At 41.2% G+C, this 13,081-nt stretch overlaps 1 protein-coding gene across 8 annotated transcripts in view; it reads right to left on the bottom strand.

Annotated features, from left to right (window-relative positions):
• FAM184A (family with sequence similarity 184 member A) overlaps positions 1 to 6,774 on the bottom strand; it is a 74,517-nt gene extending 67,743 nt beyond the window's left edge. For 7 of the 8 annotated variants that reach the window (XM_039569115.1, XM_039569112.1, XM_039569117.1 and 4 more), the window contains exon 1: positions 6,330 to 6,497. In XM_039569115.1, the coding sequence (XP_039425049.1) occupies positions 6,330 to 6,497 (168 nt within the window). Of the gene's footprint in view, positions 1 to 6,329 lie in introns of all 8 variants that reach the window. The other variant, XM_039569110.1, reaches the window with a different exon arrangement.
• Between the last annotated feature and the right edge of the window lie 6,307 nt (positions 6,775 to 13,081).

Below are 13,081 nucleotides of genomic sequence, written 5' to 3'. Positions count from 1 at the left end.
GAAGAACCATTTGAGAGATATATGGTTCTTATTAACTAAACCACCAAATTCTGTAATTTTTGTCCTACAAAACACAGAAGCTAAGAAAGACCTCTTCAGGTCTAAACTAGAAGCCACAGCTGCTTTAAAGCAGTTTGTAGTGCATCACCTAGGAAGTATTCAGATAAAGACAATAATTGATGATTTTACTGAAGTTCTGAAGAAGATATGGAGAGTTTGAAAGCTCTAGTTACTTCTTCTGAACTATACCAGATAGTATTAGAGACATGACATCTTTACCCAGTTCCATCTTTCTCCTTATACCATCATGGGTACAGGAAACTTCTCTTCAGTGAATACCCCTTGCTAAGACCATAATTACTGCAGAATAAGGACACGGTTGGAACACCACATGGAAAGAGTCTGACAGGGAAGACTGAGAGACTACACTAGCATGATTAAAAAAAGAAAAATCTTGAGATAGTTAGACACAATATTTCTGGAGCAAGTTTCTCATTTCCTACCTAAGAAGTCTCTCCCTTCTTAGAGGACTTACTTCAGCTACCTTTGGAATAATTAACACAAAACAAAATTAAATATCTCCAGAGAAATGTAAATTAATTGAATATCTAATATTACATTTTCAGATCTTTTAGTCCTTGCTACTATTTTTAATGTAGTAACATAATATCTATTCACACATTACCAGTCAGAATAATATGAAAAATACTGACATTAAAATATGTACTTAAATCACACCCGCCTCAAAATTTCAGCTCTTTTCATGCAGTCCTAGAACTGTTACAAATACTGGCCTACTGCCAGCGTTAACACACATTGGAGAGATGACATAAGGCTGCTTAAAAAGCTAAATCTCAAGTTTTGTAGAAACTGTTAATGGCATCAACTACAACATGATGACAGCTAACATCAAAACAGTTCTACAGGGATTTTTACATTCTCATGTCTTCCCTGGTTTTAAGGGCTCTGTTTTTAAAATTTTCTTATAATTTTATGCACAATGAACTTTCTGCAAGAGGTTTAGTTGTTTTGTTTCCTGAGGCAGAATATTTCCAAATAAAAGCTGACAAAGTTTCACTGGAAACATTTTGTTAAGAATCATTAATATAAGTTAAACCTTAAAGCTCTTCCTTCCACAGAACTGCATTCTGTGATAGCTGAGGGACACCTTTAACCATCCCAGAAAAAGAGTACATACAATAAAAAACATAAGCATCTGAATTAAAGATCATCAAATTTGCTCTTCAGTCTTTGAAATAAATTTACTATCTACATCCCCTAGAAACTGACTGGATTAACAACAACATTAATGTCTACTGTCTAAGTACTTCTCTCTAACACAGGAAGACGGAAGGAAAATAAACGATTTTTTTTTTTTTAAGTAGTTTCCCAAATACAGACAAGAAGCTGTTGGAAGAATTAAGAACAGAAGTCAGGTCTCAGGAGTCTCATATTCTAGTTTCTTGTTTACTCAAGGATGATGTGTCTCGGTTAACTTTGTTAATGTAGTCTTTGAACTGAGTTTTCTGGAACCTTTCCAGAACTGAACCATCAAGCTCTAAGTATGTACCAAGGAAAAACATTAGTGTTTTATACAGTTTCTTTTTATTAAATAGACAAAAATGCTAACTGTAGGGTAGAGATCATCTTCATGGCACTTACAGACTCTTCTTCCAGAATCATACAGTACTTTGGGTTGGAAAGGACCATAAAGGTCCGCCAGTTCCAACCCCCCTGCCATGGGCAGGGATACCTTCCACTGCACGAGTTTGTTCAAAATTTCATCCAGCCTGGCCTCAAACATTTCCAGGGATGGGGCATCCACAGCTTCTCTGGGCAACCTGGTCTAGTGCATCATCACCCTCTCAGTAAAGAATTTTTTCCTAGTATCTAATCTAAATCTATCCTCTTTCAGTTTAAAGCAAATCCCCCTTGTTTTATCACTACATGACCTTGTCCAAAGTCCCTCTCCAGCTCTCTTGCAGCCCCCCTTTAGGTACTGGAAGGTGCTGTAAGGTCTCCCCAGCACCTTCTCTTCTCCAGGCTGAACAAGCCCAGCTCTCTCAGCCTGTCTTTATAGCAGATGTGCTCCAGCCCTCTGATCATCTTTGTGGCCTCCTCTGGACTTGCTCCATAGCCCTCTGATCATCTTCTGAGCTCTTCTCTGGACTTGCTCCAGCAGGTCCGTATCTTTTGTGTGCGGGGGACCCCAGAGCTGGACACGGCACCCAGGTGGGGTCTCAGGAGAGTAAAGCAGAGACGGAGAATCAGTTCCCTTGACCTGTTGGTCACATTCCCTTGACGCAGCCTTGGATACTGTGTTGGTTTTCTGGGCTGTAAGAGCACATTGCCAGGTTATATTTTCTCATCAATCAACACTAGCAGGTGTTTCTTTCTCATCAGAGCTGGACCAGTTAATGTAAAATTTCTGCAACAAATATCATACAGCCAAACCAATACTGAAGATTCTCATTTTATAATCCCAGCACAAATCATGCAGCTATTCTGTAGAAGTCAAAGATTTATGTTGATGTCACAAAACTTGCACAACAGACTTTACAGACACACTTAGGATATGGATTTCTCAATCAAAAATGCTCAAACTACAAACTACATCAGAAAGAAAGAAAGAAGAAACAAAACAAAAAAAAAGCAACACCCCAACAAATCCAGAATGAGAAACAAGCCACTTGAACTCTTGTGGGACTCGTGAAAACTAATGCCATTCTCTCCTACTGATGTAAGCATAGCAGCACCTTGCTTTTTGTTTCTATTCCAGTTGTCTTATGCAAACTAATTAAATATATATGCATATTTTCATCTGCAGCAGGCATAATTCAACACTGCATTAGCACTCCTGCATGCAGTAGTACAAACACATCTATGCAATCTCATAATCGCAGTTTATTTCTTGTTGGCTTTAATCTTTGTGTCAGATGCTACTTTATCCCAAACTGGCACACAGATCTTCCGAAACACCGGAAAATAAGGAGCTTATACTGAATAGGAAGGCCTAAAATTGCTTCAGTTACAAACTACCACAGTCTTGGAACATAGCATGAAGTATCATCTTGGTTTTTTTAGACCTGCATTTCTAACCATTTGTTTTAACTTCCCCTGTGAATTAAGCATATTAAAGTTAAATCAAGCAAGTCTTTCTCTCCCACCCAAAAGTAAAAATATAGTTAAGCACTTCAGAAGTGTTTTGCTTAGTGAAAAGGAATCATACCTTATCGCCTCACTCTGAATTACTGGTTAAATCTGGTTATTAAACAAATTTCACCTTTTACTTTGTGTTTCTGTATTGTTTTGACTAAAACATCAGATTCTCTTTAAGTAATGCAAAAACATAACTGAGGAATCCTAATTTTGGAATTTTACATTTAATTCATGAGTGACCCTCATCTTCTGTGGGGAAAGCATTTTCTTCTGCTCCTACTCACAGCTCATAATACACACTGCACAAGGATAGGCAAAAATAAACTATGGAGTCACATTTCTTTTGTCAAAAGACAGAAGTTGTCTGAATAACTCAACTGTGTGCATTACTTTGACAATGAATATTTAGATTTCCTTTCACCCCACTACAATGGTGGGTTTGTTTTGACCTGATGAAGTGCCTTCTGCTCTAAACCCAAAGGGAGAGTTAACACATCTTCAAGACACTCTTAGAGAAGAGCTGGAACAAAAATTAAATAAATGGGGAAAACAGTTGAAAGATGTGAGAAGTATCTTATATATAAGACATTAAGCAACTTGAAAAGCACAATTAAGAAGTGGTACTCCTAACAATAAATTCCTAGACTACTGAAGAAGAATTCTATGCACATCTGCTGGCAAGCATTTGAAAAAGCTAGAACAGCAGAATTTGGTCAACAGACCTTAACAGAAATATTCTAAAATCTTTTTGCAACAACTTACTTCAAGGAATCTTCCGCAAAGTGAAGTTAATTCTTCTGTGAGAGTTAAGTCTCAATTAGGGAAATAAAGTTTTTTATGTTTATATTTTTCCCCCGTAGCCTGACTCCTTTCTCAAGGATTAACTTCTGCAGCCAGTTATCAAATCAGGCTTCAGATTCTAGAGCAGATTAGAAAGTTTAGATCATACTTTACCCAGAAGTTTCTATAATTCTTTTAAGCCTCCCTTCCTGAAAGGTCAAGTAATAAACAGAAATGTAGGACCTGAGTCCTCTAGCTACAGAACAGTCAAAATGTGCACCTCTACCTCAATGAAATTCATTTTATGTAATACCTTTAATCTTAATCCTAATTGTTAAAATCTTAATTTTATTGCTGAAATAGGTGCAAGAGACGTATTTTTATATACACCCTGGTTTACATTTAAAAATACTATTATTCACTCCAGACCTTCACTCAATAGAAAGATCAACTGATTTTCCAAGCTTTCTCCCTAAAACTTGAAAACAGAACACACAAACTAAAACACTGCCAGAAGTCACTGGGAAACATACAAGACTCCAGTCCTGCAAAAGTCTAATTCACTTGTAAACTCCTTGTACAAGCACATAGTTTGCAATTATTTTAAATACACAGCAGAAAACAACTCAGCTTTTATTTTCACTAACCTGAAATCTTTGTCAGAACAGACTTGTACACAATATATAGAATTTTAGATGAACCCTACTATGGATCATAAAAAAAATGAAAAAAAAAAAGGTATTTACTTTCACTCTCTTTACATTTTCCAGCATGTGAGTTCAAAATATTTCAGCACCATGCATTTAAATCCATAATTAACTCACATCCACCTCAAGATATCTGACGCATAATAAGTGAGAGTGCACATGGTACATGTCCAGTGATGTGGAACTCATGGGTAACACACAAATGACTTCACATCAGAATTGGAATGCTGTTCCTGAAATAAACTAGTAACTGCTGGGTAATTTCCTAGAGAAAGTAAGGGAAATATATCAAAGGCACACACACAAATATAAGTTGTTCTTCTTTGACTTTACATATTCACCCAGGCCTTACAGTAAGCCTAAAACACATTTAAGGTCTCCAGGTGCTTTTTACACCTTTTAGGGAGCACAAATCTGTACTATCTTTAATGTTTTAATTCATTATTTGTATGCACATGGAGCAAAACCAAGGAGATTCTTCATCTTACTATAGTCCAACTTTTCTCTTTATGCAATTAGTGTTCCACTGATGTTAACATCAAAAGAAACTGGACTTTGAATTCAAGGACAAGATACCCCTCAGCCATCAGCTTTCCAAAATATTAAGGTGCACAGTGTGCCACGATAAGTAGTATTTTTAACTGGTCAATGGTGCATCAACTGTACATAAATATGAACTGTCTCCACTGTGAGACTGCCAGCAGTCTTCCTTCTCTTCACTCTTAGTTCCAATGAAATGTCACCTTCATCCATTTTAGCATACATGTTAAGAATACTGGCAGTTCCCACAGTGCTTTAAAAATACCTTTGAACGTTCCAGCTATTAAATTCCTGACAAAAATTACTTCTGCTTTCTCTTTAATAAAAATAATCTGCTTCTCATTTCGTCAGTAATGTTATTTGCCTACATCTTGAGCATCACACAAGAGAGATTTCAGCACCAAAGCAATGTCTTAAGTTTTTCTAAGTAAATCACAGCTACAGCCACATCTGAAACATTGGGCCTACCTGCCGTAGCAATAGGCTTTGAAAACCCCTCCTAGCTTGACTCCAGCCTCTCACAAAGATACAATGTATTCTCCAGGCTAGGGATGACATAATGAAAACTGTTCAACCAGCAATAGCACACCAGAAATTTTCTTCACCCTCACCATCTAAGGCATTTAAGCTATTACCAGACACCTTAAATAACAGCACTTCAGCAAGGGGAAGGCAAGCATCACTTGAATTTCTCCGTTTAAAGAGACTCGGAGAAGGGCTTAGAGCTAGAAGAGGAGCTACAATTTCCACAGAATGAATAACCAGCACCAGCCCAGCAGCCAGGGATCCGTTCCCGCACACCAGGCGGGATTCGGACACAACTAGCGGGGGCCGGTACTGCGGCAGCTCCCGCGAGCGGCTCCTCTCCAGCCCCGCGGCTCCCGGAACGCCGGAGCTCTCCCCGCGGGACCACGGCGCGCTCCTGCCCGCGGCGACCGGGTGATGCTCCCGGGGACCGAGGGCGCTCCAGGCTCGGCCTCCGGGGTACAAATCCGGCCGCATCCCACCCGGATTTGCCATCAGCCCCGATAGTCTGTCCCTCTCCAGGCCCATCGCTGCCCGCATAAAGGCAAGGAGCGAAGGGAAACAGAGCGGAGGAGGAAGACACCGAAGGCGGCGGAGGACCTGACGCGCCTCCCTCACCTTCGTCAGCTGGGCGATCTTCTTGCTCATTTTGAAGTGCAGGTCCGGGCTGTGCTCGGCGCCCAGCCCCGCCTGTGCCGAGCCCGAGCCGAGTTTTCCCGCGCCGGGCGCGGAGCCGCCGCCGTAGCCGTGCTGCGGCTGCTGCCAGCCCATGCCCGGGGTCGCCATCTTCACCGCCCGGCTCCCGCCGCCGCTCGGGCTCCGCTGCCGCCTGCCTTACCGGGAATCGAGCCCAGCGCCCCGGCCGCGATCCACTGCCCGAGGCGGCTCCTCTCGCCCCGGGTGCTTCCTTCGGCCGCCGCCCCCGCCGGGCTGCGGCGTCAAAGCTCTCGGGGACGCTGCGAGAAGGCGCGCCAGCCTTTCCTCTCCTGGCCGCGCTGCCCGGCCCGTCCTGCCCGGCGCCGGGCGGGGGAGGCCGGTGGGGTGGGCCGCGGGCGCTGCGCGTTTGCCGGGGCCGCCGCCGCGCTGTTTACGCCGCGCGGCCCCGCGTCACTCGCCGGCCCCGCCCGCGCGCTCCCCGCCCGCGGCCACGCGCGCCGCCCAGCGAGCGGGGCGCGCGCCGGGCTCCCCCCCCCGCCCCCGTCCCGGGAGCCGGGAGCCGGGAGCCGGGAGCGGGGAGCCGGCCCTTCTGCGGGAGGGGGCGGAGAGAGCCCCTCGGCCGCGGGGGCCTGGGCACGGCGCGGGGCAGGGTCGGGGCTCACTCAGCGCTCCCCCTCCGCGGCCGGGCTCGGGCCGTGTGCGCCAAGCGCCCAAGGCTTCTCCTCGTGGGAAGCCCTGAGCGTGTGGCGGAGGACGCCCAGGGCAGGGCACTACGGTGCGGGGTATGCGAGTGGATGGAGCGGGTGGGGTGCTGCTGGTCCCCGGGCTTGTACCGGTGTGAGCGCAGGACGTGCCGTCCTCTCGCAGCAGGAGGTGGCGCGGACAAGGAGCGACTCGAAATTGGAGTAGGTAGCCCGGGACTGCACGGTTAGCTCGGGTTTTGAGGGAAGTGAGGGGTTGGCCTCTTCTCCCAGGCAATTAGCGATAGGACGAGAGGATGTAGTCTTAAGCTGTTCCAGGGGAGGTTTAGGATGGACATTAGAAGGAATTTCTTCACAAAAAGAGTGATAGATGTTGGACTGGACTGTCCAGGGAGGTAGAGGAGTCACCATCCCTGGAAGTGTTTGGCACTGAGTGCCATGGTCTGGTTGACAAGGTGGTGTTCACTCATAGGTTGGACCCGATGATCTCAAAGGGGTTTTTTTTCCAACTAAATTGATTCTGTGATGAAACGCTCACAAATGCTGGGGTGACCCGGCCAACGAGTTGGGAGGCATCCAGCTGATCCGGCCGGTCTCCCCTGTGCCACAGTCGCTGCCTCTGCAGCGCACAGCCGCGGGCTGAGGGGCATGGAACGAGCGTCCCCGCCAGAGGGGATTCACGGCTGGACTTAGCGTGACCCTTAGGGTGGGTTTGACTGCTCTCTTTTTCAGTTCCCATCCTGTGCAACTCCTGAGAACTGCCACCCTCTTTAAGAATTTAACATCTCCTTGCTAGGCTCTGGCCTTGTGAGAATATATATATATGTATGTATTAATGTGGTTGGACACATCTGATTCCCTGATTAACAGCCTCTGCACTCTTCTTTTACAGAGTCCTTGGTACTCTCTGTTGAGTAGTTTATCTTTTCATTGCTATTTTTCTGCTCTAAAAATCTCTTTGCCTGCATTCAGAGGTATCAGAGGCAAACCACAGAAACACACAGCTGTGGTTTTCAGCAATGTTATGGAGGAAAGCATCACTTAAACTTTACAAATCATAGAAGTAGGTGGAATAGTAACGTATAAGAAGAGATCCAAATTACAGAGCAATGTGCCTCACTTGCTAATAGAGATTCATGCTTATATTGTATGATAAATAACCAACTAAACCTGAACTGCCAGTGCAAACCTGAGGTCATTGGGCAAATGAGGTTCTTTGATGCATACACTGGTCACTGTCCAGAAGGCACAATTAGATGTTGCTACTTTTGTACAGATTGATTGTGAGAGTACAAGAGAAATACTTGCATCGAGTTCTGCAATTTAAATGCATCAACACACTAGAAAGGGGTTCAAAAAGGTCAGAGGTTCTGGGAAAAGTCTCGTATAATGAAAGAAATAATTAACCCAAACTATTTTGAATAACAAGGAGACTAAGAAATAATTTAATCCCAGTTTTAAGTAGCTGTGTCACTCAGCTCAAACTCAGAATTTGCATTGTCCAGGAAATAATGACACTGATTTTTACTTTTTTTCCCTTCTGAAGTGGCCCATTCTGGCAACAGAGAACAAAGGACAGATGGTGCCTACCCAGGCAGTGATTCATACAGATGAAATACAAGGGGAAGAAAGAATATTAGGAGCATCTGTTTCAAATCTGTGTCCATAGATTACATCCATGAATAGCACATACTGTTAATTCAGTTTTATCAAATTAAAAAATAATTCAGTGCCAGAAGAGACTGTGATTTTTCATGTCTAGGAAGGTGAAACTACAAATTAAAGCAGTAGACTGATTGCAGAGGCTTGGTTACAGGTAATAGCTGTGTCTGTCTGAGTGTATGACATTAAGCAAACTTCTTAATTCTCATGTAAAAAGACACATTCTTTAATGTACCTAAAAATGCCCCAATATGAAGGAATGGCTGGCTCAATTTATTAGTGCTCCTAGAAATCTCAAGAGTTACAGAATATTTTAATTTTAATCTCCACATTTTAAATATTTGGGATAGATTTATTTTTCAAATAAATTAGAGCACTTTGGATTTATTAACATTTCCTCTGAGACAAAAAGCCTTACTGTTTTATTTTCCAGTTTCTTCTAAGAAACCACTTTTGCTGTGGCTCATATTGGCCCCAAATCATTGTTTTGAAGCATTTTGAAGTGACTTATATATGCCATGCTTATATATGTTTGAGAGAACAGTCAAATGCATTCAATTTTTGTTTTCTTCTTCTACTGAGATGCAAAACACTAAGTTTTGTCTAGGTGCTATTAAATTAAAAAACCACAGTGATTAAATATTCGTTGTTAATATTTCATGTGCCATTTAGTAGTAGTTAACTTATTCAGATTTTTTCAAACTTCTCTTTACAGATTTTGTACCCTTAGAGCTCAGATGGTGACTGCTAAGCTCTTTTCCTTTCAGGTCTGCACATGTAGGATAGAGCCTGTTTTCTTTAAGGTTGCTGCTGAAAAGGAACTTAATGCAGCAGCACAGTCAGGATCCTAGTGGGTTTTTCCTTGGTGGGACTTCATGTCTCATCAGTACAGTAGGATCTGTAGGTCTGAAGGTCTGCCAGGGCTTGGGCAGAGGCAAATGAGGAGATGGCACTCAGGGTTTGCTGAAGGGTGCAAAAAGTGATGGAACAAGGCAGGGCTCCTGATGCGGATCATTGCTCCGAAAGCTGCACGGTGAAACCTGTGGTGTCTCTGTCACCAGGGGGTTACATAAGTGAGATACAATTTGTATCTATCCAGTGTCTCCATGGGATTTTGAGCGCTATGTAGCAGTGCTCTTGGTATATGTATGTGGAACATTTTTTATGAATTTAAAAATATGGTCAGTAAATATATGCTTTAAGAATGCAATTTTTTATACATTTGCTATTGGTATATAGCAGCATGTGGGCAGGATTTCTTACTTTTGCTTTCTCTGATGTAAAATCAACAACACTGCCTATGTGGAACTCTACCTGTGCCTTTTTTTTTTTTTGTATTCTATTGCCTACCTATTTGTATGCATATTTTCAGTTCAAATGTTCTGGTATGTGTGTAATGTTTTCTAAAATTATGGAATACCATCACTGAGGTTTGCAAAACCAGGAAAACACTTCATTTACATTCAATCTGCTGGAAATATTATGGATTACAGATTTCTATGTGCACAAACCCTCCTTTATTTACCTCATCACAGCTCTGACTAAGATAAATGTGTGCAATCACTGCATGCCTTGTTTCCAAGCCATAGGCACAAAACTCCCTCTCTGATCCTTCATAGGCAGAAAGTGTTACAAGGGCTAAGCTTGCATTGTGATAATGTCTTTTGACAACTCTGAAGATGTCAGGAAGTCGGCAGCTTTTTCTGAAAGGACAGCTAATGAGAAATTTGACCTACTAGTCTTTGCAGGTTTGTGCTATTTAATTTGTAAGCCTGCAGCTACAACTCTGGACAGAATTTTCATTTTTTTGCACATGTGTATGAACAAAGTAACTAAATACTTAAAAATACTTAAATATAGGAACTAGGTACCTAAAATACTGAAATTCTTAAAAAACTCTCTTTGTTTCTACCAGAATTCTAACTAATCATTTATTATATACATACCTTAAGTTTATATGCAGGTTTAATTAGTTTCATATAGTAAGACTTCACCATTTAAAAGATACTATAAACGATTCAAAATAACAACACAGCTTAAAGATATCTGTCATTCCTGCTTTAATTTTCTCATCCAAACAAACCTGGTGGAATATAATAACTGAATAAGCCCATGATGTCCTACTTTAACATAAAAACCTCATTGCTAAGGCTGAGGTTAATCTAGGATGCTGAGGTTTCTGTGTAAGAAATCATGCAAAACCATTTTGTTTTGAAAGTGTACAAGTAACAAAGGCTTATTCTGTTAGCTATAGATGATTATATACAGGGGCATATTTCCACGTCCGTAAAGGATCAGAGTACCCAAAATTGTCTCACTATGGTCGCATATACAGTCATATAGGATACACTTGGGGAGGAGAAGAACCAAACAAAAATAAAAACTAAATATTCTAATAGCTTTGAAATAATCTCATGACCTTTTAATTTGTGGGCTAGCAAGACTGTGATTTATGAAAGGTAAACAATCAGATCAACATTTCAGGATACTTCATCTGAGTAGTGCAGTCATTACGTTCTTGCCTCTGTGTATGCAGGTAAGCTTTCAGTCAATGTGACCCAGTGATACAGGGTGACAAACACAGGTTTATGACTACCTGGTAGATCTTTGGTTTTTACATCTTTTTGGTTTTGTAATTTTATGGCTCTACACTGACTTGGCCTTCAAAGCTTAGAAGACTAGACCCCTGCAAATTTGAACTAATAAATATATGAAACCTGGCATAAATTGAATTCTTCAGATAAGAAAGCAGAGAATGGCGAACACATATCTGATACAGATAAAGTTGTTGTCTTGATTATTTTGGTCATCTAGGAAATTATTAGTGTGAGGAAAATAATTTAGGTTACCAAATCCTAAAAGGAATGATGTCACCTCATGGATGTGTCCAAACTGGAACTACTGTCAAGATATGATGAAGGAGAGGGTATTTTGCCTGCAACTTGAGAACAAACATATTTGAAAGATTGGGGTTTTTTGCTGATTCTTTGGGAAAAAAAATTCCATATACTGTAAAGATGTGCACTGGAACACAGAAAGATTCCCATGAGCAACTATCTCCAGATATTTCTCTCTTTCTTTAAGTCCACTTATATCTTTTCTTGCACAGTATTTTTATCCTCACATGGAGGATATATCCTCACACGTAGTTGGAGGCATATGGCTTTTTATTAGAAAAATTAACAATAATCCACTCTTTTGCATCAACTGGTTTTAATCAGTAAAGACATTTATATTATTTTAATTTCAAGCAGAAAAGAATAGTTAAGGATGGAAAAGTTGAAGAAGACCAATAAGAAAAGTATAAGGCTCTATCTTCCTTCTGATACAGGTCTCTTTTCAAATACTTCACTCATAAGTTAACTTTGTTTTTAAGCTCATGCCCACATTTTTTTCAGCAAAGAAGTTTTATTTTAATGAAAATAAACAAAAATTACAGAGAAAACACAGATTTTTTAATAGAAAAAGCAAAAAAAACCCCAAAGCGGGAGAAGAAGCAGGAACAAAACTGATGCTTTGGGAAAAATATCTCACTGCTTACACCTGACTGTCCTTTAGAGAGAGAAGTCACATAAAGGAAGTGTTGGTTGAATCCTTCAATGCTTTTCTGGAAGTTGCTGAGATACAGCTGAGTAAAAGACACTTCAAGAGTCTATCTAGTGTAAAATATTTTTTCTCTTGTTTCAGGAAAGATCTCACACATTTGTGTTGTCTTCAGCTGCACAGATGGGGAAGACTGGATGATTCCTCGGTTAAGTATGAATCCTACTGTTTCTGTTAGTTCTCATAACTTTTTCTTTGTCATGTACTATTTCAGTCTAGTTGCTTTCTAGTTTATCAGAGCAGGAAAGCATTTGCCAACATCAAGAAAGCAGCCACACACATAAAAAACCAACTCTCTTGCTTTTCCCATTAAAATACACAACTAAACCTACCAGTGCTCAGCACTGGACAGAAAATTAATGTGACAGCTGGTCCTTACTAAGCCAGAAAATTCATGTAAATGTTAATAGTACATGTACAGAATATTTTGTGCCATCCATGTGCACCAAGATGCAGCATGTAGCCCGATGGAACGTCTCAGTAACAGGCTTTTAGTAATGAGTCACTTCATTTCTGGCTTAGAGGCAGTATTTTGGCTGACAAAATATACTTTTTGAATTAAGACTTCTGACTCTAAATAATGTTTCATTTTGCCTTTTCTGAAGGTTTTTGGGTTTGTTTTTTAAGATATGGTGCACATTTGGTTTAAGTTGTCGATGAAGTCCTTCAATAGGACATGATGGTCCTTGTTAGTCTTCTATGCCACCTGCAAAGAGTTAACATTTAAGCTACTGCTTCAAGCTTCTT

The sequence above is a fragment of the Corvus cornix genome, chromosome 3 (assembly GCF_000738735.6).
Source record: "Corvus cornix cornix isolate S_Up_H32 chromosome 3, ASM73873v5, whole genome shotgun sequence".
Taxonomy (NCBI): Eukaryota; Metazoa; Chordata; class Aves; order Passeriformes; family Corvidae; genus Corvus; species Corvus cornix.
The sequence above is the reverse complement of the archived record's forward strand: the minus strand, read 5'-3'. Positions and strand labels throughout refer to the sequence as shown.